This window comes from Lampetra fluviatilis, chromosome 25 (assembly GCF_964198595.1).
Source record: "Lampetra fluviatilis chromosome 25, kcLamFluv1.1, whole genome shotgun sequence".
Lineage (NCBI taxonomy): Eukaryota > Metazoa > Chordata > Hyperoartia > Petromyzontiformes > Petromyzontidae > Lampetra > Lampetra fluviatilis.
The window spans coordinates 6,265,197-6,289,743 of NC_136299.1; the positions used below are offsets into that span (position 1 = coordinate 6,265,197).

General features: G+C 56.7%; 2 protein-coding genes across 2 annotated transcripts in view; both read right to left on the reverse strand.

Moving 5' to 3' along the window:
* LOC144941614 (uncharacterized) overlaps positions 1 to 8,818 on the reverse strand; it is a 31,753-nt gene extending 22,935 nt beyond the window's left edge. The window contains exons 1-5 of the mRNA XM_078867935.1: positions 8,735 to 8,818; positions 8,365 to 8,465; positions 7,141 to 7,332; positions 6,757 to 7,098; positions 6,071 to 6,137 (exon numbers count right to left, since the gene is read on the reverse strand). Coding sequence (XP_078724061.1) covers positions 6,071 to 6,137; positions 6,757 to 7,098; positions 7,141 to 7,332; positions 8,365 to 8,465; positions 8,735 to 8,792 — 760 coding nt within the window. The 5' untranslated portion in view covers positions 8,793 to 8,818. The remainder of the gene's footprint in view (positions 1 to 6,070; positions 6,138 to 6,756; positions 7,099 to 7,140; positions 7,333 to 8,364; positions 8,466 to 8,734) is intronic.
* Positions 8,819 to 23,242: 14,424 nt separating this feature from the next.
* Positions 23,243 to 24,298, reverse strand: LOC144941880 (uncharacterized). The gene is made up of 3 exons (XM_078868380.1): positions 24,229 to 24,298; positions 23,853 to 23,953; positions 23,243 to 23,601 (listed from the first exon to the last, which is right to left on the reverse strand). Exons 1-3 carry the CDS (start codon positions 24,284 to 24,286, stop codon positions 23,458 to 23,460), a joined length of 303 nt encoding a protein of 100 aa, XP_078724506.1. The 5' UTR covers positions 24,287 to 24,298; the 3' UTR covers positions 23,243 to 23,457.
* Between the last annotated feature and the right edge of the window lie 249 nt (positions 24,299 to 24,547).

Consider the following 24,547-nt stretch of genomic DNA (forward strand, 5'->3'; position numbering starts at 1 on the left):
TCTTCCTTACGGGTCGCTACGAGTATACAAGCGCACGAGGTCCTTCAACGCAAACAGGGGATCATCTGCAACGCTGCCGTGGCCTCAGCTCCGGGTCCGGTGATCACCGAACCCCAAGTCGTCAGTCCGCGAGAGGAGGCGTTCGCCGCGGAACGACCAGGGGACTGGAGGTCGGGGGGTCGGTCGCCTCTGCGATCGGCCCGCAAGCTGGAGCAACCGAGATCACCGACGACCCTCATCACGTGCTATAACTGCGGCCTCCGGGGCCACGTGGCGTCCGGTTGCCGCGCTCCCCGTCAGCGCGCCATGGGATCTCGGCTGGACGACGACCAAGGCCCCAAGGCATCTCTACAAACCCCGGCAAGTCGCGGCACCTCACACGCTCGGCCCACACACTCGACATGCATGGGCCGTCGCGGGGCGACGGAGGAGGACCGGTTAGGGTTCGGGGATTCGGTTCGGCGAGGGGGTTTCGGCCGGGACCGGGGAGACATTAAATGGTCGGAGTTGGGGCACAGAATTGTGGCTGCTTCAGCGGGTTCATCCGTCGTCGCGGGTTCTATTGATGGGGTCGAGGTCAGGGTATTGGTGGACACGGGGGCGTCGGCGACTATTATATCGGACCTCATTTATAACATTCTCCCCGTCCAATGCCGTCCGCTGCTCCCAGTGGATGTGCCATTTTTTGCCGCAAATGGGGGATCGTTGGGCATTATCGGTCAGATTAGGGCGTCCATTTGCATTGGAGATATCAAATTGTCGGGACCCGTTTTCGTTTCGTCTTCTTTGGCGGTTCCTTGTCTATTGGGCACTGATTTTTTGGCTAAGATGCCCATTAAAATTCTAATCGATCAGCGTTGCATTGAACTACCATCGGGTCGCCGTATTTCATTTTTGACGAACCCTACTGAGATTCGGACGGCGTGCGCCACGATACAAGCGTTGGCGACGCGGACCGTGCACGTGCCCCCGGGTTCACAGATGCTAATTCCCCTCCGGTTGCGGAAACCATGGGTGGAGGGGACTTTGGAACAAGGCATGCTTTTGGGTCCTTCTAACAGGGCTGTCGGGGGGGTCGATTTGTCGGTGGCTCACACTTTGGTTCGGGCGGACAAGGATCCGTTTGTGATGGTTTTAAACGCTGGGTCGCGGCCAGCCGTCATTCAGCAGGGTACCGTGCTGGCTCACGCGGCGCGGGTTCCTGCGGAGGAGCGGCTGGTTGCGCACGTTGATCCGAGCCCCACGCAAAACATTGAACCAAGGGAGGACCTTGAATGGGTCCATTCGCTGTGCGCGGGCTCGGACGATTTGTCAGGTGTGCAGTTGGGTGCGCTGCGCGAGTTACTAATGGAATTCTCTGATGTGTTCAGTAAACATAAATATGACATTGGGTGTACGGATTTGTTGCGCCACCACATTGACACGGGCGATGCGGCGCCGGTCAGGCTAAATCCCTTCCGACTGAGTCCTGCTGAGAAGGTACATGTTCAGTCGGCCGTTAACGATATGCTTGAAGCCGACATTATTTCGCCTTCCTCCAGTCCTTGGGGAGCACCTATTGTGCTGGTTAAGAAGCAAGACGGGTCCTTGCGATTTTGCGTAGATTTCCGTCGCCTGAATAAGATCTCTGTGGCTGACGCGTATCTGCTCCCCAGGATGGACGAGTCCCTCGATGCATTGTCTGGTGCGCGATATTTTTCGACTCTTGATTTATTATCGGGATTCTGGCAGTTGCCACTCGACGAAGAGTCTAAACCTAAGACAGCATTTCGGACTCCAGGGGGCCTGTTCCAGTTTAACCGGTTACCCATGGGACTTCACTCCTCTCCAGCGACGTTTCAGCGTCTTGTGGAGTTGGTTTTGTCGGGCTTGCAATGGGAGACGTGCTTGATTTACCTTGACGATGTCATTGTTTTCAGTAGAACATTTGAGGAACACCTCCAGCGATTGAGAGGGGTGTTCTTGCGAATGCGATCGGCTAAATTTAAATTTAAACCGGCCAAATGCCACCTTTTTCGTAAGTCCGTTAGATACTTGGGTCACATTGTCGACTCTTCGGGGATCTCTACCGATCCCGCGAAGACGGACTGTGTCAGTTCATGGCGACACCCACGTCAGTTGCAGACGTGCGCAGTTTCATCGGTTTTGCTTCGTATTACCGCCGATTCGTTGAGCACTTCGCCACTATTGCAAAACTCTTGCACGCTCTAACGGCGAAAGGTGTGAAGTTCCGATGGGGACCGGAGGAGGAGGCCGCGTTCTGCTCCCTCCGGGACGCCTTGGTGGGTGCCCCACCCTTGCGTTATCCGGATTTTGCGAGTCCCTTCTTGCTAGATACGGATGCTAGCAACACGGGCATTGGGGGGGTACTATCCCAGGTCGTTGGGGGAGTCGAAAGGGTGGTCGCTTATGGTAGCAGGGTGTTGTCTCCGGCAGAGCAGCGCTACTGCGTCACCCGTCGTGAACTGCTCGCCATTGTATTTTTCGTACAACAGTTCAGACCGTATCTCTATGGTCGTCACTTTACGGTCCGGACGGATCACGCGGCGCTACAGTATTCATTGAGGGTCGCCCAGCCCTCGGGCCAATTGTCACGGTGGTTGGAAGTCCTCCAAGACTATCAGTTCACGACCACATACCGTAAGGGGTTGCGACACACAAATGCCGATGCCCTGTCGCGATTGTTGCCTTGTCAGAAATGTGCGTGTCTATCGGGATCGGCGCGCTGTAAACCGCCGGTTGGGGCATTGGTTGCGACCGCGGACACACCAATCGGGGATGTTCCCGCTACCTCTCAGGATCGGGACTCGCTGCTCTCACTGTCGCTGAGTGAGTGGGGCCGCCTCCAAATGGCGGACAGCTCCCTGCTAGCGTTGCGCCGCAGGGTGGGAGGTCCTAACGAGGACCAGGAGCGAACTGGCTCCTATGTACTTAAACAGGGCATGTTGATGAGATGGGACAGTTTGTCCCGGCGGCATGCACTGGTGGTGCCTTCTGCTGTAAGGGGGAAAGTTGTTTTGGCCGCACACGAACGCCTCTTGCATTTGGGGGTAAACAAAACGCTTGCCCTGCTTCAGCGTGATTATTATTGGCCGGGAATGGGGGGCGACGTGGTAAATATTCTGAAGGGATGCGTTGAGTGCGCCAGGCGGAAACCACCGCCCGTGGCAGCTAATCCACCGCTGCAATCCATTCAAGTCTCGCGCACTAACGAGCTTGTTGCGCTCGATATTCTGGGGCCCTTTCCAGTCACGCCTAGGGGTAATAAGTACCTGTTGGTGGGGGTCGAATATTTTACCCGGTGGCCTATGGCGTGGCCACTCGCCAACCGGTCGGCGGCGGCTGTGACGGACGCCTTTGTCCAGGGCTACGTCCTGGACAAGGGGGCTCCCGAACGCCTGCTGACCGACCAAGAGAAAAATTTTTCAAGTAAATTGCTGCAAGAGGTGTGCGATCTGTTGGGCACTAAGAAGGTGCGTACTTCCCCGTACCACCCGCAGACGGACGGGATGGTGGAGAGACTCCACAAGACCTTGACTTCTATGCTGTGCCAGCCGGTGTGTGAGGCACATGTTGATTGGGACCTGCAGGTCCCGGGGGTCCTCGCCGCGTATAGAATGGCCCCCCATGCAGCCACGGGGTTTTCCCCATTCTATCTGATGTACGGTCGGGAAGCCGACCCGCCAATGGAAACGCAGCTTGGCCTGTCCGCACCACGACCTAATTCTAAATTGGCAGAACATATTAAATTTAATATTCATAAGCTGACAGAGGCAAGGGAGGCCGCACGGCTTAATTCGCGGGCTCGCCAAATTGCTAACGAGCGGTTGCGTGCACGAAAGGTGTCCGTGCACGACTGGAGACCGGGTGACAGGGCCTGGCTGCATTGCCCTCAGGCGCCTTTGGCTACGTCGCCTAAATTGTTGAAGCCATGGCGGGGACCCGTGGAGGTCGTGCGTGTTGCACGCCCCCAGTGCGTTCAGATAAAATGGGGAAAGCGACGGTGGTACGTCCACCCCTCCCGACTGAAACCGTTCTCGCCTCCATATGGCCTCCCCTTGTGTCGTGAGGGCCGAGCATGTGACGTGACCGACGACCCAAAGGGGAAAATGTCCTTGCCTGATCCTCACATGCTTCCGCCTGATCTCCTCCCAGGTCTCTCGGAACTGACAGCTGCCGACCACCGGCGGCCGGATCTTCGCGGCGGGGCCGGTCCTTTCAGGCCCGACCCGCGCCGTCTAGAGCAACCGGAACCGCCGGACGGTCGTCAGCGTCCCGTCCCATATGACGGACCGGCCACACGGACTCGCGCCAAGTCGCGCTACTTTTATGACCTACCATGTGAGGAGTCGAGGAAGTTGGAGCACCTCGTCGCTGCGGTAGTCACGGGGACGCCGGGCGCGTTCATTTTCTGGAAATCACTTTTATTATGTTGTTCGTCGGGCTGTATATAGCTTTTTATAAGGTGTTGTATGTTATTGTTGACTTTTCTTGTGTTAATTGTCAAATTGTACATAGGTTGCTGTTGTGTTGTTGTTGTGTTACGGGGCACACTGGGGGGGGGGTGGGGGTTTTGTTGTGTTAACGTTATGTGAGGTTGTTGGTTAGCAGCCGGGACGGCTGCGAGCTATGTGGGGGGGGGGGGGGTGATGTAGTGGCGATACGCGCTGGGGTAGCGATCAGGTGCCAGCGCGTCGGGATTGGATGTGTGTGTGTGGTGACGCGTGCTGACGGCGAGGGATCAGGGGTCAGCGCGGGATCGTGGGTTGTGTGGTGCTGATTGGCTGGGTGCCGGTGACGCGCTGGTGTGGGAGTGATCGGGTGGCAGCGCGGCGTGATTGGGTGATGAGTGGAAACACGCGTTGGGGGAAAGCGGATCGTAGAGATAGCGCGTCGTGATTGGTTCACTAAGGAGCGATGCTCACATCGAGGTCCGCATCCGCTCCGTCTCCCGGGAGGAGGGACTATATAAGGTGATGCGCACAGGCGCACGGGGAGAGTGTAACCAGCAAAGACTGAAGACGGAGAGGAAGAGACAGGGCCCTGCGGTACCCAGTCCCGCTGTCCTGTGAGGACCCGGACTCTGTGTAACCCAGAGGCGGAGTGTAGGGTGAGCATGCAGTGTCAGCATGCGGAGTGTGTAGCCAGAGAGCTAGAGTCTACACGAGACGAGTGGAGTGTGTAGCCAGAGGCATAGGGTCTACACGAGACGAGTGATGTGTGTAGCCAGAGAGCTAGAGTCTACACGAGACGAGTGGAGTGTGTAGCCAGAGGCCTAGAGTCTACACGAGATAAGTGAAGAGTGTAGCCAGAGGCAGAGAGTCTACACGAGTTAAGTAAAGTGTGCCGTCGGAAGAATAGAGACCCCACACATTGTATTGTGACAAGTCAAGATTTAATAAAAAGTGTGTTACCCGTCACGAAGTTTCCTGCCGTCATTTCCGATACTTCACTAGTACAGCACACCGGTGTGTTGGAGAGCCAAGCCGCAACATTTACAATCAAAGTATGACGTTTTGCCAGTAATTAGAAATAGCTTCATCAGGTGATAGCCCGATTTGTGGAGAAGTCCACCTGTTTCGGTCCTGAACGGCGTAGACGTGGTGACCACTTGGCTATCCATCACACCGGTGTGCTGTACTTGTGACGAAATGGCAGGTTGTATTTAGACAACCCTTAAAAGTTGGCTGTGTCGGGTTTAACGACAGGTCTATATTTACGAGATCCAAACGAAAACCTCTTATAGTCATCGCTTCCATACCGCAGCGTGAAAAACCTCGACACGACCGCTACTCAGCACGATGGCACTCACTCCCTGCGCGAGGCAGACTCATTACATCTCGCAGAGGATCGCGCCTTTAAAGCAAATTTTTACGTGGCAAGTGCGAGTTTTTGCGTTGAGTCAATACCAATTTGTTTAACATTTCAACGAAGCTGGTTAGTAAGTAGAGGATCGCCTGTAGAGGGAGCCTCTATACATTGCTAGGAGTCATGAATAGCTCCAGGTGTCTATACAGGGGTTAAGTTTGCAACGAATTTCAGTCGGCTCTTGCTGGGGTTCATTATTCACGTTGCGCAATGGACGTCCCCCACACGTGGAGGCTCTGCACCGACTGATGCAGCCAGCCGTGCTCGCGCTCAGGCCGTTACACGCGCAGTGTCTGGTCAAGAGCCACAGCGGTATTGCCAATTGCCTCCCCCCACAAGTCAAACGGGAAGATTCCACCCCAGCTCCTAGAGCACGTGCGTCAATCGTCCACCTTCGCATGAGCAACGTCAATGAACCCCATGGTGTGAAGGCCACCAAGCTCCTCGAACCCAAGGATACTGTGGCATCATGAGACAAAGGACCTCATTGAAAAAGCCTCCAATCCCTCAGTGGATAAAACAGCTCATGGCTTGGCAACCGCTTCCTGGTTCACAAAATAACCTTTCACGTTGGAGGGCGGGGGTGGTGCAACTCACGCAAGTTAAACCACGAACCGGGACGCAGCATCAAGTCAAGATCATCTTTATTGAGCAATTGGGACAAAGGAGCGGGATTAGGGATGCCCAGAGCGTCAGAATTAACGACCGGCTAAAGCGGCTCCAAAAGGGATATTTGGCCCCACGTGCGACCTGGAGAAGGAGCCTCCAACAGCCGCCGGCGTCAGAAAAGCTGCAATGGCGTTACTTGGGCTCCTCCGTGGCCGGCTCCAGCGTCTTGGGCTCCTCCGTGGCCGGCTCCAGCGTCTTGGGCTCCTCCGTGGCCGGCTCCAGCGTCTTGGGCTCCTCCGTGGCCGGCTCCAGCGTCTTGGGCTCCTCCGTGGCCGGCTCCAGCGTCTTGGGCTCCTCCGTGGCCGGCTCCAGCGTCTTGGGCTCCTCCGTGGCCGGCTCCAGCGTCTTGGGCTCCTCCGTGGCCGGCTCCAGCGTCTTGGGCTCCTCCGTGGCCGGCTCCAGCGTCTTGGGCTCCTCCGTGGCCGGCTCCAGCGTCTTGGGCTCCTCCGTGGCCGGCTCCAGCGTCTTGGGCTCCTCCGTGGCCGGCTCCAGCGTCTTGGGCTCCTCCGTGGCCGGCTCCAGCGTCTTGGGCTCCTCCGTGGCCGGCTCCAGCGTCTTGGGCTCCTCCGTGGCCGGCTCCAGCGTCTTGGGCTCCTCCGTGGCCGGCTCCAGCGTCTTGGGCTCCTCCGTGGCCGGCTCCAGCGTCTTGGGCTCCTCCGTGGCCGGCTCCAGCGTCTTGGGCTCCTCCGTGGCCGGCTCCAGCGTCTTGGGCTCCTCCGTGGCTGGCGCCGTGGATGTCACAGTTTCGTCTCCAGTTAGCAAGTCGGCAGCTTCGTTTTGAACGTGGTGCCGGACCTGGCATAGGGTCAGGGGACAGGACGCGGGTCATCATGAGTCAAGACGCAGCTTCCCACAACACTGCCATTCCCTAATAATTTAGCTGCACCCACCCGTGCCATACCAGATGCACATGGAGGCCACCGGTCGTGGCGGAGAGCTTCGTTTGCACTCACAACAAGACAGTGTTTTTAAATTCTTTATATTAAGTTCGCTTGCGTGCTTGCGACCATGCCAATCTTTCGGTCGTTTTTTAACCCACTTCCCGTGATCCAATCGAGCTGACATTTTGCACAGACTCGTTGTGCGAGACAATTAATGTTCGTGAAAAAAAATAAAAAATGTTTTACACTTTTTAGGCAAAACAAATTTATTCAAATAGAACTCATTCATGGCTTTGACTGAACGTCAGTGTAGGAGCCCAGAGCGTAACCCCTCCACAGGCCGTGGCGGAGTAGCGCAGTTGGTAGCGCCCTCGCTTCCCATGCCAAAGTTCGCGGGATCGATCCCCGCGTCCTCCACAGGCGAATATATTTTTAAATCCTTTATATTAAGTTCGCTTGCTTGGGACCGTGCAAATCTTTCGCTCGTTTTTTAACCCACTTCCCGTGATCCAATCGAGCTGACATTTTCCACACAGACTCGTGTGTGACAATTAATTTTCGTGAAAAAAAATTCCCAAAATTTTACACTTTTTAGGCAAGAAAATTATTTTACATATTCAAATAGAACGCATTAATGGCTTTGGCTGAACGTCAGAGTGTAAGATCCCAGAGCGTAACCACTCCACAGGCCGTGGCGGAGTAGCGCAGTTGGTAGCGCCCTTGCTTCCCATACCAAAGGTCGCGGGATCGATCCCCGCGTCCTCCACAGGCGAATATATTTTTAAATCCTTTATATTAAGTTCGCTGCCACGCATATAAAGGATTTATAGTGAAAAACTTTGTTTTTACGGGTTTACTTGTTTAACAGACCAAGGCGACCGGCAGATGCACCACAGAATTCCACACCGAGGTTTCCGAATCGTTTGTCACACGATGCGTTACTCACAGCCAGGTTCAGTTTAGAGATCTCTCCGGACTCGGCCGCCTGCCGCCACGCTCCTGGGTCACCACGAATCGTCGCGGCGTCCACGCAGCCCCTTGTGGTCCCTGGGATCGGAGTGGGGTGGGCGAGGGTGGGGGTATATGGAAGCATATGGAATCGCGAACCAGCACTACCGCATTCGTTGTTGGTAGGGGGAATGGCACAAAAATGAACCCAAGTTGCCACTGTAGAACGGTAATGGAGTCGGTTGGTGTTAAACAGCAAAAGAGGAGGAAGGAAAATAACCAAAATGGGTCCCTAACGCCATCGTAGCTTCGAGCCCCCATCGACCCAAATCGATCCCTGGGTGCCTGGCAGCGGCGCGAGAACTCACAGCCTCCCAGCGCCATCAGCACCGCGACCACCAGCATGAAACTCGCCGATGACGGCATCTTTTCGTAGTGTTGCTAGCGATGAGGCTTGTAAAAAGTGAACCTGCGTCCTTCCCACCTCCTCGCCATATCTCTGCTTTATACCCAGCGAGGTGCGGGCTTTTGGGGGGGGGGGGGGGTGATGATTGGAGCCACGTGCCCAATAAACTCGCGGCCAATGAGCGCAAGGAGTGAGTGGCGCATTGGGGCGCGCGACCATCCCGGTGCGTGCGTCGTGGTGCCTAATGGCGCGACCAACGAGTCGAGCGCCTCAATGAGTGGCGCGGGAGGCACGTGCTCAGGTGGGGTTCATTCACTCGGCAACGCTGATGGGTCAGAAATCATCCCCACCTCCACCACCCCCCTACCCATGCCCACCTCCACCAACCACCCATCTCCACCTCCGCCCCCCTCCCCCACCCCCTCCAGAGAGGAAGCGGCGAAGTGACTTCTCGATGGGAATCTCGCATTGGTGGGTGGGGGTGACGGCGTGTGTTGGTGTCGTCATAATCATCATCGGATATTGATCAATCCACTGCTGTTTGAACGTCTCCCAGCCTCGTCGCCTCTCACGATGCATGCAGCTAGCGCCTTACACGGGAGCTGATCTCATTGCACCCTCTGTTTGCTTCTATGTCTCAAGAGCGTTACGGAGATCGCCTGACGTGAAGGTTTTGACTTTGTAGTGAGGTTTGTAAGTTGACGCTGAGGAGGGGGGAGGAGGCGCCTCGGCCCCCCATGTGGAGTGACGTCAGCTGCTAATTATTATGAATGGGGGGTCTCCATTTGGAGGAGGTCACCTTATAATGATTATTGAGGGGGCTGTTCGATGTTGAGTGACGTCACCTGCTCATGATGATTATTGAGGGGTGCTGGTCGACGTGGAGTGACGTCACGAGCGTTGAACGCAGACATTTTTGGCTTATCATAGTAGGTAATAATAAGGGGGGGGGGTGTCTATTTGGAGGACGTCACCTGCTCATGATTATTAATGAGGGAGGGGGGTCCATGTGGAGCACGTTACCTGCTCATTTATATTAATGAGGGGGGTTGGTCGATGTAAAGTGACGTCACGAGCGTTGACAGACATTCCTTGGTGATTTTAGTAGGTATAGTTTTTTTAGGTTTGATCGCGTAAATATGTCGTTAATTCCACCACCACCCGACACAGCCAACTAGTAAGGGTTGTCACGTAATCAGAACATGCCAAATCGTCATTAGTAAAGCTCACTGGTGTGTTAGAGAGCCAAGCCATAACATTTACAATCCGAGTACGACGTTTCGCCAGTAATTAGAAATAGTTTCATCAGGCGATAGCCAGATTTGTGGAGAAGTGCACCTGTTTCGGTCCTGAACGGCATAGACGTGGTGACCGCTTGGCTATCCATCACACCGGTGTGCTGTACTAGTGACGAATTGGCATGTTCTATTTGCGCGACAACCCTTACTAGTTGGCTGTCGGGTGGTGGCGGGTTTAACGACGCGTTTATACATTTACGAGATCCAACCGAAAAAAATCCTCTATTATAGATCGGGTCATCACTGCCATAGCGCAGCGTGATAACTTCTACACGACCGCTCCCCATGCACTGTGCACGAGGGCACTCACTGCCTGCGCGAGGCAGATTCATTACATCTCGCTGAGGATCGCACCTCTGAACAAAATAGTTCTGCGGTTCAGTTTGTACGTGGGAGTTCACGTTAAGTCAATACCAAGTTATTTTACATTTCAACGAAGCTGGTTCGTAAGTCGAGGACCGCCTGTAGTGGGGGCTCTATACATTTGTAATATCGTTGAGGACTCTTGGACGCCGGGGTTGAGGCACACGTATTTATTCCGCAACAGTTGTCACAACCGCGGACATACAACACTGGAGGGGGTATCGGCCCCCTCACCCGGCTAGCTGGGAATACACTGCTAGCTATCTCTGACCTACCTCCTAGTCCTCCACTAACGGGCTAGGGGAGGCTGTCGGGCCCGACACTGGTAAGTCGGGCTACGGTACCCGGAGTCCCAGAGCACTAGCTCTGGTTCTCGGGACCACGCCGCTGGCTCGGTCCTGCGCGGCCCTGACAAGGGCGGCGACCCAGGGGAGTCCAGGGCTCTAGCTAGACGATCTTCGGTCTTCACTGGTTTAGCTTTAACATTGTACCCCGAGCTCTCCGGCTCATCCCCTTTTATACCAAAACCCCCCGCTGAGGGGTGGGGCCAGCCCCCCCCAGGCTGCCCTGTGCGGACGTCGTTGAGAGCACCTCCCCGTGCACTCACGAAGCCCCGCCCACTGTGTTTGTTTCCCGTGTGATCCTATGTATACAGCCCCTCCGTAACACCCCTACATCACCCCCCCCTGTACAGCTCGCAGCCGTCCCGGCTGCAACAAACGACAATAAAAGTTTATTTACCCCTCGACCCCGCGTGTGCCTCACAATTTTTTTCAACAATAACGCGAACGAGAACAACAACAAGAACCAGAAAAGCAAGAAGGGAAAATAACCCGACGCACCCCACCCCCGAATAAATACGAAATCCGTAAAACCAACGTATATACAATTTGCAGGGAACCCCAGCACACACACAACACACAGTGAACACAACATACGTACAATCCAATGTGCCAGGAACACACCACCGACGCCGCACACAGTGAACATAACATGTGAAAAATATTTTTTTTTCTTTTTGTGCATCACAAGAGTCTGCGCATTCTTGCGCGCGTCCTTGCAGCAGGCCCGTCACACGGGGCAACCCCGGATGGCGGGCCGTCGGGTGGCAACTGTCCATTTCCAAGTGAGTCTCCTCTCGATGTCGCGAGACCCTCGGCATCCCCCGTAGGGGTTGTCGGGCGTGAGCCCGTCATTCCTGGTGCACCTGGGGGCGGGACAGCCGGCAACACGTCAGGCGAGAGCAGCGGAGACGGACCCTTTGAGTCGGTCGACCCCCCACATGTTTGGCCACACGTGTGTGGAGTGGGACTTCGCACCGCAATGAAGGGTTTCAATCTGGAGGGGTGCACAAACCACCGGCGCTTCCCCCATTTGATGCGTATGCACTGAGGCCGCAAAACCTCAACCACCTCGACAGGGCCCCGTCACGGCCGCACCAGTTTAGAGGAGGTCGCGAGTGGTACCTGGGGACAGTGCAGCCATGCCTTGTCCCCCGGCTTCCACTGTAGCACGTGCACGCGACCTAGTCTGAGCCGCTCATTAGCTTTCTGACGTAGGTCGGAATTTTGCATGGCAGCATCCCGTGCCTCTGTTAATTTCGCAAGATTAAATTTAACATGGTCGGCCAATTTAGTTTTACCCTGCGGCGCGGGGATCTGCAGCTGGGCCCGAACAGGTGGGTCAGGTTCGCAGCCATACATGAGGAAGAAGGGGGAAAATCCCGTTGCCGCATGGGGGGCCAATCTGTATGCTGCCAGGACCCCTTGAATTTGCAGGTCCCAATCGGTCTGTGAGTCCGAAACCTGCTGTGACAACATGGACGTGATGGTTCGGTGCAGACGCTCGACCATCCCGTCAGTTTGCGGGTGATAGGGAGAGGTACGAATTTTTTTCGTGCCCAGGAGCTCACAGACTTGTTGGAGCAGTTTGCCGGAAATTTTTTTGCCCTGGTCGGTCAGCAGCCGCTCGGGAGCACCTTTGTCCAGGACGTATCCCTGGACAAAGGCCTCCACGATGGCTGCTGCCGACTGGTTGGCCAGGGGCCAGGCCATAGGCCAGCGCGTAAAGTACTCCACCCCGGTCAACAAATATCTATTGCCCCTGGGGGTGGCGGGGAATGGGCCCAGAATATCCAGCGCGACAAGTTCGTTGACTCTGGAGACTCTGATAGACTGCAAAGGCGGGTTAGACTCCCGTGCTGGTGGTTTCCGTTGCGCACACCGAGGGCATGACCCCAACAGATCTGCGACATCCCTTGTCATGCCCGGCCAAAAAAAAATCAAGCTGGAGCAAGGCGAGGGTCTTTTGGGTCCCCAGGTGGAGTAGGCGCTCATGAGCGGTCCACACCACCTTACCCCGTAACCCAGAAGGGACCACCAGCCGGTGTCGATGGGATTTCCCGTCCCAATGCATCAGCAGACCCGTGACCATTTCCCATTCGTCGGCATCACCCCTCCCCCGCCCAGCATCCCCGACGCGACGACGCAACGCGAGGAGGGAGGTATCCTCCATCTGTAGGCGCCCCCATTCAGTGACAGGCAACCCCAACAGGGAATCTGATCCCTGTTGTGCGATCGAATTCGTCATTGACGCTGCGTCGTCTGCGGCCGCCAAGACCGGAACAGATATTTCACCCGGATGCCTGCAACGACCCGACCCCAGGAGGCATGCGCATTCGGGGGTGGTTGGCATGCGCGACAGAGCGTCCGCATTGGTGTGGCGGACGCCCTTACGGTACGTGGTTTCAAAATCAAAGTCCTGGAGAACCTCCAACCATCGAGACAATTGTCCCGATGGTTGTTGAACTCGCAGGGCGTACTGTAGTGCCGCATGATCTGTACGGACGGTGAAACGCTGACCGTACAGATATGGGCGGTACTGTTGGATGAAATAGACAATTGCCAACAGTTCCCGATGGGTGACACAATATCTTTGCTCCGCTGGAGACAACACCCGACTACCGTACGCGACTACCCGTTCCACGCCGTCAACCACCTGGGAAAGCACGCCCCCAATACCTGTGTTGCTCGCATCGGTGTCGAGCACAAAGGGTTTAGAAAAATCGGGGTAAACCAAGGGAGGAGCTTTAACCAGAGCGTCCCGAAGGGAGCGGAAAGCAGCCTCCTCCTCCTGTCCCCAATGAAAGCGGACCCCCTTTGATGTCAAAGTGTGTAGGGGCTTTGCAATTGTCGCAAAATCCGCGACAAAGCGTCGGTAATACGACGCGAATCCAATGAAACTCCTGACCTCCCCCACAGAGGTGGGAGTCGGCCAGGAGCTGACGCACTGCGTTTTGGCGGGATCGGTAGCAATTCCCGAGCGACCAACGATGTGTCCCAAATAACGCACAGATTCGCGTAACAGATGACATTTTTGGGGTTTAAATTTCAAATTAGCAGCCCGCATTTTGAGGAAAACCGCCCGCAACCTCTGGAGATGCTCGTCAAATGTTCTGCTAAAGACGATAACGTCATCCAAATAAATTAAGCACGAGTCCCATTGCAATCCAGCCAAAACCAATTCCATCAATCGCTGGAAAGTCGCCGGTGCCGAGTGGAGTCCCATCGGCAACCGGTTGAATTGGAAGAGACCGTGCGGTGTACGGAATGCAGTTTTAGGCTTAGAATCATCGTCCAGAGGAAGCTGCCAGAATCCCGAAAGCAAATCCAATGTGGAGAAGAATCGCACTCCCGCCAAAGCGTCCAGCGATTTGTCAATCCGTGGGAGCGGGTATGCGTCGGCAACAGAAATTTTGTTGAGGCGGCGAAAATCGACGCAAAACCGCAACGAGCCATCCTGTTTCTTAACCAGGACGATCGGCGCTCCCCACGGGCTGGTAGAGGGAGAAATGATGTCGGCGGCTAACATGTCATCAACAGCCGATTTGACATGGTCCTTTTCGGCGGGACTTAACCGAAAAGGATTTTGGCGTATTGGCGCGCTGTCACCTGTATCAATATGGTGACGCAGCAGATGGGTACAGCCCAAATCGAATTTGTTCTGACTGAAAACGTTGGAAAATTCACGCAGCAGTGTCCTAAGCTTTTGACGCTCTAAATCCGACAGGTCCGTCTATCCCGCACAAAGCGCCTCGAGCCACCCTTCATCAGTGTCCGAATGTGGATGCGGCAGAGGGACAGTGCCTACGTGATTCGCGACAGGTTCCTCACAGGGCACCGGCGTTGCGTGAGCAAGCACGGTCCCTTGAGGAACCACCACTGTCTGCGACCCCACATTGAGGACCGCGATGAAAGGGTCCCCGTCCCCTTTTACGATGGTCTGGGCCAGAATTAAATAAGGTCCGCTAACCCCGGCCCTAGATGGCCCCAGCAGAATTCCCTGGTCTCCAATGCCTTTAGCGAAGGGCCGACGAAGTTTGAGAGGCACCAACATTTGTGCCCCCGGCGGTACGCGAACCGTTTTAACGACGAACGCCGGTACCGTCGCGAACGCCGTCCGAGCCGCAGTAGGGGACGGCAGAAACGCCATGCGTCGTCCCGACGGGAGCTCAATGCAGCCCTGGTCTATTAAAATACGAATCGGCATTTTGCCCAAGAAGTCCGTCCCCAGCAGGCACGGAACCGCCAGCGAGGAGGAAACAAAAATCGGGCCGGACAATTTGATATCACCGATACAAATTTGTGCTCGAATCTGTCCAATGATGCCAAGTGAGCCCCCGTTAGCAGCATAGAATGGGACGTTAACCGGCAGTAAAGGACGGCTCTGGACAGGGAGAATATTGTAAATTAGTTCCGAAATGATGGTCGCCGATGTTCCTGTATCGACCAGGATGCGCACCTCAACCCCGTCAATGTGCCCCACCACGGCTGACGACCCCGACGATGCAGCCACAACGCGATGGGCCAACACGGACCACTGCCTGGGTGCGATCTGAGTCCCCATAGTGGTGCGTGTTGGCGCGATGGTGTGCAATGTCGGCCCCCCGTTCGTTGCGGTGTGCGAGTGTGTGACGGGTGTGTGCGTGGGCCAAACATGAGGGGTGCCGCGACTCGCCGGGTTATGTTGATCGAGCTTGGGAGGAGGGCCGGCGCCCTGTCGAGGCGTCGTCCCGCGCTGCCGAGGAGAGCGGCACCCCGAGGCGACATGGCCCCGGATGCCGCAGTTGTAACAGCGCGGGAGCGCAGGCGGCGATGACGGATGGTCGGAGCGGCTCGATCCATCCCGGCCCGCCCGTACTCCCACCCTCTGCTGCAGTCGATGGTCGATGGCGCAAACTTCCTCCGCCGGGAGGGTGGCTGCAGCCACCGTACCCCCGTCCGCTGCCCTGCTGGCCTTCCGTCGCTGCGACAGCAGGTTGGCGTGGAGGAGCCGCGCAGCCTGGAGGGAACCCATTTCTGTGTCCTCCTGTGCAACGACGGCGATGTCCAGGTCGTCCGCCAGCAGGAGGATCTTTTCCGTTACCATTGCGTCCACGCCTTCGTCGTCCATTCGTGGGAAGGCCGTCTTCGCCAGCGCCAGGAAACTCGTACGGTACGCCAGGGGCGACTCCTTTGCACCCCGCTGGTGATCATAAATAAGCTGCCTGCATTCCGACGATCGTCCGTAGACCGCAGCCAGCAACTGCAGCGCCATCTGTAGCGTGGAGCGTTTGTCCTTCGGCGCCGATGTAAGAGCGGCGAGGGCGTCGCTGTCGAGGAGCGCCGGCAGCGCGCAGAGAGCCTCGGCATCCGACCACTGTGCCATTTCCTGGTGCGCGAGGAAGCGCCGCTGGAAGCCGCCCCAGTCGCCCTCCTCGCCCACAAACTCTTTGAGTGGAGGTAGCCGTTGGTGCAGCGCAGCGGCCGCCGTGGAAGCTCGCACTCCGCTGTCCCCGTTACTCGGCTGGGCTTCGGCGCGAACGACGGATGGCATCGCCGGTCGCACCAGTGGTGACGCTCTGTCCGCTGGTGATGACGCGGCAGCCCCTGTGAGGCCGATGTCGGACCCGAGGTTCAGGCCGGCCACGCCCTCAGCAGCTGCTGCGGCGATGGCGGGAGATTCAAAGTTGTGCTCCGTTGGCTGTCCTCGCCCCGTGGCGGTCCACCAGCCCCCAGCCGTGTGATGTGTTCGAGCGTGGCGGCAGCAGCGTACAGCAGCTCCGCCAGTCTGGCGTGAGCCAGCCTCAGTCCGTCTGTTGACGGCTCCCCTTCATCCCGATGCTGCGGTAAGGATGCGTCCGGGCCCGGCTGCTCGATGCCTTCTTCAGCCGTCTCGGGCTCCACAATTTCAGCGGTGTCCTCCGCCTCCGGTACCCCGGCTCGAGCTGTCCGGCGCGTGTCCATGTTCGTGGTCGTTCACTTCTGTCACCAGATGTAATATCGTTGAGGACTCTTGGACGCCGGGATTGAGGCACACGTATTTATTCCGCAACAGTTGTCACAACCGCGGACATACAACACTGGAGGGGGTATCGGCCCCCTCACCCGGCTAGCTGGGAATACACTGCTAGCTATCTCTGACCTACCTCCTAGTCCTCCACTAACGGGCTAGGGGAGGCTGTCTGGCCCGACACTGGTAAGTCGGGCTACGGTACCCGGAGTCCCAGAGCACTAGCTCTGGTTCTCAGGACCACGCCGCTGGCTCGGTCCTGCGCGGCCCTGACAAGGGCGGCGACCCAGGGGAGTCCAGGGCTCTAGCTAGACGATCTTCGGTCTTTACTGGTTTAGCTTTAACATTGTACCCCGAGCTCTCCGGCTCATCCCCTTTTATACCAAAACCCCCCGCTGAGGGGTGGGGCCAGCCCCCCCCAGGCTGCCCTGTGCGGACGTCGTTGAGAGCACCTCCCCGTGCACTCACGAAGCCCCGCCCACTGTGTTTGTTTCCCGTGTGATCCTATGTATACAGCCCCTCCGTAACACCCCTACACATTTGTAGCGACTTGTAGCGTCACTATGGTGTACGCATGTCTACACACACACACATGACGTCATCCTGTCTGGAGGTGGGAATGACGTCAGGACCGGTTCAGGGATCTGGAGGCCGTGGGTGAGGGTCATGGGGGTTGAGTAAGGCTGTGGCACTCTGAGTGAACCCGGCTGGACACGTGACCGGATCAAGGTGGGAGACTGGGGGCCCGGGAGCACCTTGGGGGGGGGTGGGGGGTGGAAGCAGGTGAACAGCCGGGCAGCTTCGAGAGAGTTCTCGAAGGAAGGCGTGACCGGGGTGGGGACAGGACACGCCAAGGCAGATATAAGCGGCCTCCTCACCGGGTTCGAGGCTGCTCGTGTTAAGAAAGAAGATGCATCGTGAAGACGCCTTGTGAAGAAGAGTCAAGCCTCCAGTCAGCGGACCAGCCAGTATCCCTCCTGGCTGGGTCACACTAGTTGTATCCGAGAGTCTGTGTTAGTGAGGGATGGGGTGTGTTAGTTAGAATAGGTCAGTGTTCACTACCCTATGTTAAGTCTACGTTGAGTTAATAAATAGTGTTGCCTCCCAAGAAGTTGTGTGCGCCTATTTCGAGCCCATTACATTTGGTGCCAGAAGTGGCAAAAATTAATGTTAGACATACCTTGAGGCACAATGATCACACGCCGTAGGCAACCTGCGAGGCACTCCTGGAGAGGAGGACGACGACAGAGTTCTCGTATCGCCGACAGCTCCGAGGATGGAAGCCCCGGAGAGCCCCGCCGATGAGACACCGGCGGTGGAGCAACGTGGTGCGGTCCAACCGGCGGCCGACGATTGCCGACCGACGAGCGTCCGCCTCGCAGAGTTGCTGGGAGCCGTGGCGGAGCTGGTCGCCAAGCTCGACGCTGGCCAGCCGTCGACAGAGGAGCCGGGGCCGGGACCACGTGGCGACGCCGATGCCGCGGCTGCGATCCGGCCGCGTGAATCTCCTGCCACGCCGGCGGGCCACGCGGCAGCCATTTTGAAAGGAACGTGCAGGGAGGAGGCCGCTATTTTCCCTCACCCGCAAGCCGTGCAGAGGGACGTCCCTGCGCTGCATCGCCGACTCCCCTTCCTGCGAGAATTTACAGCAGCTGGCGGAGATTGGGAGGTGTTCAAACGCCGGTTCTCCACGAGCTGCACCTTGGCAGGGTGGACTGACGACGAAGCATTGAAGGCGCTCCCCACGACACTGGATGACGACGCGTTGGGGGCATTTTGCGCATTCTGCCTGCACGGCTCTCCACACTGGCGTTGGCCTTCAAGGAAATGTCCACCATTTACGACCCGCCGTCCACTCTCTGAAACAGATTCGTGGAACGACAGCGGGGGAAACCGAGTCGCACCTTGTCTTCAGAAGCACTTTCTTGTCGCTGGCTCAGACGGCATTCCCGAAACTTGGGCCGACGGGTGTCGACTCCCTGGTGATGGACCGGTTATTGGGGCTGGCTAAGGTGCTGAACGTCTCCCTGCCCGCGTCCGAGGATGACGATCCGACATCCCTCGTGATCGCGCGGTGTATCCAGTCCCACCTCGGGTTGAAGAAACGCTTGGGCCTCGTGGCCTGTGCTACACCAGAGGGCGAGACGTCCGAGGAGGACGAGTCCGCCCCTGTTTGTGCCTCCGTGCTGCCGAGCGCCAAGGGAGGCGCGATTATCCTCCACGTTTACCTCCCCGATCAGGCTCCACTCGTGGCATCTGCTTCAACTGCGGGCGGCCGGTACACGTCGTTGTGGAGTGCCGGTCGTCACATCGAAGATGTCCTGGGCCGCTGTCCTCGTCTCCTCACCCGCTTTCAGCTTCCAGGGGTCCCCAGGCGAGTCGCGGTGCACCACACATTCGGCCCTCGTTCCCACCTCACCCATCTTTCGATCGTGTTGATCCGTGTACGGTCGTCACTCCTTCGCGTCTAGTCTTGCCGCGCGGGGGTTCCGCCGCGTCGGGTGAGATTTGGGCCTTCGGGCGCGCACAGTGGTCGCAGTTGGCCCGTCGAGTCATAGCTGCGGCCATCGGGTCATCTACGGTCGTTGGTACCATTCAGGGAATTGATGTGAGCATCCTCATTGACACCGGCGCCTCTGCCACCATTATTTTAGAAGTGATTTTTCTATATTGCCGGCCCATTGCCGTCTGTTACTTCCCATCCACATTCCATATTTTGCGGCTAACGGGAGTTCGCTGGGAATTTTGGGACAGATTGTCACGGAGGTTTCCATCGGTGGCATTTCATTGCGGGGGCCTGTCCTGGTTTCCGATTCCCTGGCGGTGCCGTGTCGTCGCTTCTGCGTTGACTTCCGAAAACTCAATAAAGTTTCGGTGGCAGACGCCTCCCCCCTGCCCTGTATAGATGACTCGTTGGATGCGTTGGGAGCGGCCCAATTCTTTTCTACGCTTGACCTCCTTTCGGGGTTCTGGAAGTTGCATCTTGATGACTCCTCCAGGCCTAAGACGGCTTTTCGAACGCCGCAAGGCCTGTTTGAATTCAACAGACTTCCGATGGGCTTATACTCCACCCCAGCTACCTTCCAGAGGTTAATGGAGTTGGTCTTGGCAGGACTCCAGTAGGACTCCTGCTTGATTTATTTGGACGATGTAATTGTGTTCGGACGAACGTTTGAGGAACACCTCGGTCGGTTGCGTGCTGTTTTTCTCAAAATGAGACAGGCTAATCTAAAATTCAAGCCACAAAAGTGCCATTTGTTGCAGAGGTCGCCGGCCTGAAACTGGATTATTTTTGGCCTGCCATGGCGGCGGACGTTACGAATATTATCATGGGTTGTGTGTAGTGTGCACGCCGGAAGTCGCCACCTGTTAAATGCTGCCCACCCTTGCAGTCAATTACAGTGTCCCGCATTAATGAGCTTGTGGCTCTTGATATATTGTGTCCTTTCCCCACTACGGCCTGGGAGAACAAATATTTGCTTGTAGGGGTTGAATATTTCTCGCGGTGGCCTGTTACTGGGCCGCTTCCCAATCAGACGGCTGGCAGTATTTCTGAGGCGTTCCTGCATGGGTACGTGCTGGATAAGGGGGCCCCGGAGCGCCTCCTTACTGACCAAGGGAGATATTTTTCGGCCAGCCTGCTCAAGGAGGTGTGCAACCTTCTGGGCACCAAGAAGGTTTGCACCTCGCCCTTCCACATCCAAACAGATGGAATGGTGGAAAGGCTTAATAGGACCCTGGTTTCAATGTTGAGTCACCAGGTTGACAACTCACAAAAAGATTGGGACCCGTGGATGCTTGCGGCCTACAAGATGGCCCCCCATGTATCTACGGGCTACTCGCCCTTCTTCCTGATGTACGTCCGGGAACCTAACCCCCCGATTGACATTCAGCTTAAGGTGGGCCCTTCTAAGGCCAAAGTGGCCATTTCTGATCTGATGCGGTTCACCCTTCAGCGTGTCTCGAAGGCGTGCGAGCCCTCCAGGGAACATTCAGCCGCCAGGCAGCGGGCCAACGAACGCTTGCGGGGCCGTCGGGTAAGCAGTGCCTGGAGACAGGGCTTGGCTGCACTGCCCACAGGTGCCTGTCGGCACGTCCCCAAAGTTATACAAACCCTGGCGTGGGCCGGTCGAGGTTGTGGAAGCCGACCGCCCCCAGTGTTTCAAAATAAGGTTCAGTCGTCGGACTTGGTTTGTTCACTCGTCGCGATTTAAACCGTTCGTTCCGCCCCGGCGCGTTCATTCATCCCCAATCCTTGAGGGCCGAGTGTCTGGTGCGCCGGGCGAGCTGGGGGACGCACCAGTTGGGGTGCTCTCTCAGGGTGGCTCTGTGGTCCCGCCCTCAGGATCGAAGCTCATGATCCCCTCCACGCCGTCGGGAGCTGCTCGTCCAGACGCCCCCCTTCAAGTGGTGCGGCGGTCAAGCGATGGACTTCCACCAACCGCGCCACCCCCGTCGGAGGGGCCACGGCTGCCCACCTGGGATGACATTACCCCCTTGCCCTCCGGCGTGCTTCAGTCCGCCTCGCCTGGGGGTCCGGCCACGCGGACTCGTTCCCGCACCACTCACTTCAAATAACACTTTCACACGTGCGGGGTGTTCCGCTGTTTTTTATTATTGCGAGCACGTGTCATCCTTGTTGTGTGTTCACCCGCAGGGTTGGCGTTTAGGGGTGGTTGGTAATTTCATGTTGCCGAGTTCATGGTTCGTTGTGTGTTCTGTTATACATATGTTCTTGCGTTATACAGGTAGGAACAACAGTTCCACACTGCCCACCAGGGATTATTTGTCTGTCTGTCTGTCGTGCATGGCCCTGCCCCACCAGAGCCCTCCCATTGGCTCGGGGGCGCCGACCAATGGGAGCAGTGGGTTGGGGTTGGTAGAGGGGGGGGGGTAAGTGGGGAGGGGGGGGACACCGCCGCGACTCGGGGCAATCAGGAGACGGGCGATGTTTCATTCACAAAATGGAACTGGGAGAGGGTGGCTCCATTCATAAAATGGAAGCCTTGAAAAGAAAAAAGCTCTCTTTTTGCCTCGTGTTTATTTCAACATTCCCAGCCTTAAGGTGATTCAGTTGGGGGTGGGTGGGGTGGGGCTGGGTGGAAAGAGGAGTGTGGGGAGGGGCTGGGAGGGTGGGGAGGGGAGGGTAGGGAAAGGCTGGGTGGGGAGGGGCTGGGTGGGGCTGGAGCGGGGTGGGGCTCGTCACCCCGTGGTGCCCTTATAAAACTCAACGTTTAACCTACACACGACACATACAGGTAGGAACAGCTGCTTCCACACTGCCCACCAGAGGTTATTTGTCTGTCGTGCACGAATGCGCTGTCCAACCAAGTTCCTACCTGCCCACTCCGAAGGAACGTGTTTTATTACCCTTGGTTATTTACGGACGTTGTTGGGGGCACACGGGTTTTTGGTATTGTCACAGCCGGGTCGGCTGAAATATTACGTGGGGAGGGAGGTGATGTAGTGACTTGTAGCGTCACTGCTGTGTACACACACGCACCGTGCGACGTCACTATACGGGGGAGCATCACTACCACCCGGGTCAACAAACGCATGACGTCATCCCGTCTGGAGGCAGGAATGACATCAGGGCCGGTTCAGGGATCTAGAGGCTGTGGGCAAGGGCCACGGGGGTTGTGCAAGGCCGTGGCACTCTGCACCCCGCTGGACACGTGACCTGATCAAGGGGGGTGGGGGCGCCTTGGGGGGGGCTAGGTGGAGTTTCCAGAGAGTTCTCAAATGTGTGACCAGGGTGGGGCCCAGACCCACAAATGCAGATAGAAGCGGCCTCCTCAGTGTTCGAGGCTGCTCGTGTGAAAAAAAGAAAATGCATCGTGAAGAAGAGTCAAGCCTCCAGCCAGTAGCCCTCCTGGCTGGGTCACGCTAGTGGTTTCCAAGAGTCCATGTTAGCAAGGGATGAGGTATGTTTGTTACAATAGGTCGGTGGTCACCACCCTATGTTAAGTCTACGTTGAGTTAATAGTGTGGTCTCCCTAGGTGCGCCTATTTCGAGCCCATTACACATTCCTAGGAGTCAAGAATAGCTCCAGGTGTCTCTACGGGATACGTTTTCGACAAATATTAGTCGGCTCTTATTATGGTTCTTTGGTCACGTTGCTCACGACACGTTCCCGGCACCTGTAGGGTGTGCACCAACTAATGCAGCCAGCCGTTACACACAGGGTCTGGTCAAGGGCCACAGCGGTATCGCCAAATGGGCCCCCAAAAGTTAACCGGGAACATTCCACCTCAGGTCCTAGAGCACGTGTGTAAATCGACCACCACTACCTTCGCATGAGCCACGTCCATGAACCCCATGGTGTGAAGGCCACCAAGCTCCTCGAACCCAATGATACACTGTGGCATCATGAGACAAGAGACCTCATTGGAAAAGCCTTCAATCCCTCGGTGGATAGAACAGCTCATGGCTTGGCAATCGCTTCACAATACAACCTTGAACGTTGGAGGGCAGGGGTGGTGCAACGCACGCAAGTTAAACCACGAACCGGGACGCAGCATCAAGTCAAGATCATCTTAATTGAGCAATTGGGACAAAGGAGCGGGATAAGGATGCCCAGAGCGTCGGAATTAACGAGCGGCTGAAGCGGCTCCAAAAGGGATCTTTAGCCCCACGTGCGACCCGGAGCAGGAGCCTCCAACAACTGCCGGCGTCAGAAAAGCTGCAATGGCGTTACTTGGGCTCCTCCGTGGCCGGCTCCAGCGTCTTGGGCTCCTCCGTGGCCGGCTCCAGCGTCTTGGGCTCCTCCGTGGCCGGCGCCGCAGTTTCGTCTCCAGTTAGCAAGTCGGCACCTGCGTTGTGAAAGTGGTTCCGGACCTGGCATAGGGTCAGGAGACAGGCCGCAGGCCATCAGCAGTACAGACGCAGTTTCCCACAACACTGCCATTCCCTACTAATTTAGCTGCACTCACCCGTGGTATGTCAGATGCACATTCAGGCCAGTCCTGGCAGAAAGATTCGCTTGCACTCATAACAAGATTGTAGTTAAGACCACAGCGACCGGCAGATGCACCACAGAATTCCACACCGAAGTTTCCGAATCGGTTGTCACACGATGCGTTACTCACAGCCAGGTTCAGTTTCGAGATCTCTCCGGACTGAGCCGCCTGCCGCCACGCTCCTGGGTCACCACGAATCGTCGCGGCGTCCACGCAGCCCCTCGTGGTCCCTGGGATCGGGGTGGGAATGGGCGATGGTAAATCAAAGCCCATGGATTCGCGAACTAGTACGACCACATTCGTTGGTAGGAGAAATGGCACAAAAGCACGCAAGTAGCCACTGTAGAACAATGGTAATGGAGTCGGCATCGGGGACGGTTGGTGGTGAACAGTAAAAGGGGAGAAAGTAAAATAACCAAAATGGGTCTCTAAAAACCATCGTAGCTTCGAGCCCCCTTCAATCCAAATCGATTCCTGGGTGCCTGGCAGCAGCGCGAGTACTCACAGCCTCCCAGCGTCATCAGCACCGCGCCCACCAGCATGAAACTCGCCGATGACTGCATCTTTTCGTAGTATTACTAGCGATGAGGCTTGGAAAAAGTGAACCTGCGTCCTTCACACCTCCTCGCTACATCTCTGTTTTATACCCAGCGAGGTGCGGGCTTTTGGGGTGGGGGTGATTGGAGCCACGTGCCCAATAAACTCGCGGCCAATGAGCGTGAGGAGTGAGTGGCGCAGTGGGGCGCGCGACCATCCCGGTGCGTGCATCGTCGTGCTTAATGGCGCGACCAACGAGTCGAGCGCCTCAATGAGTGTCGCGGGAG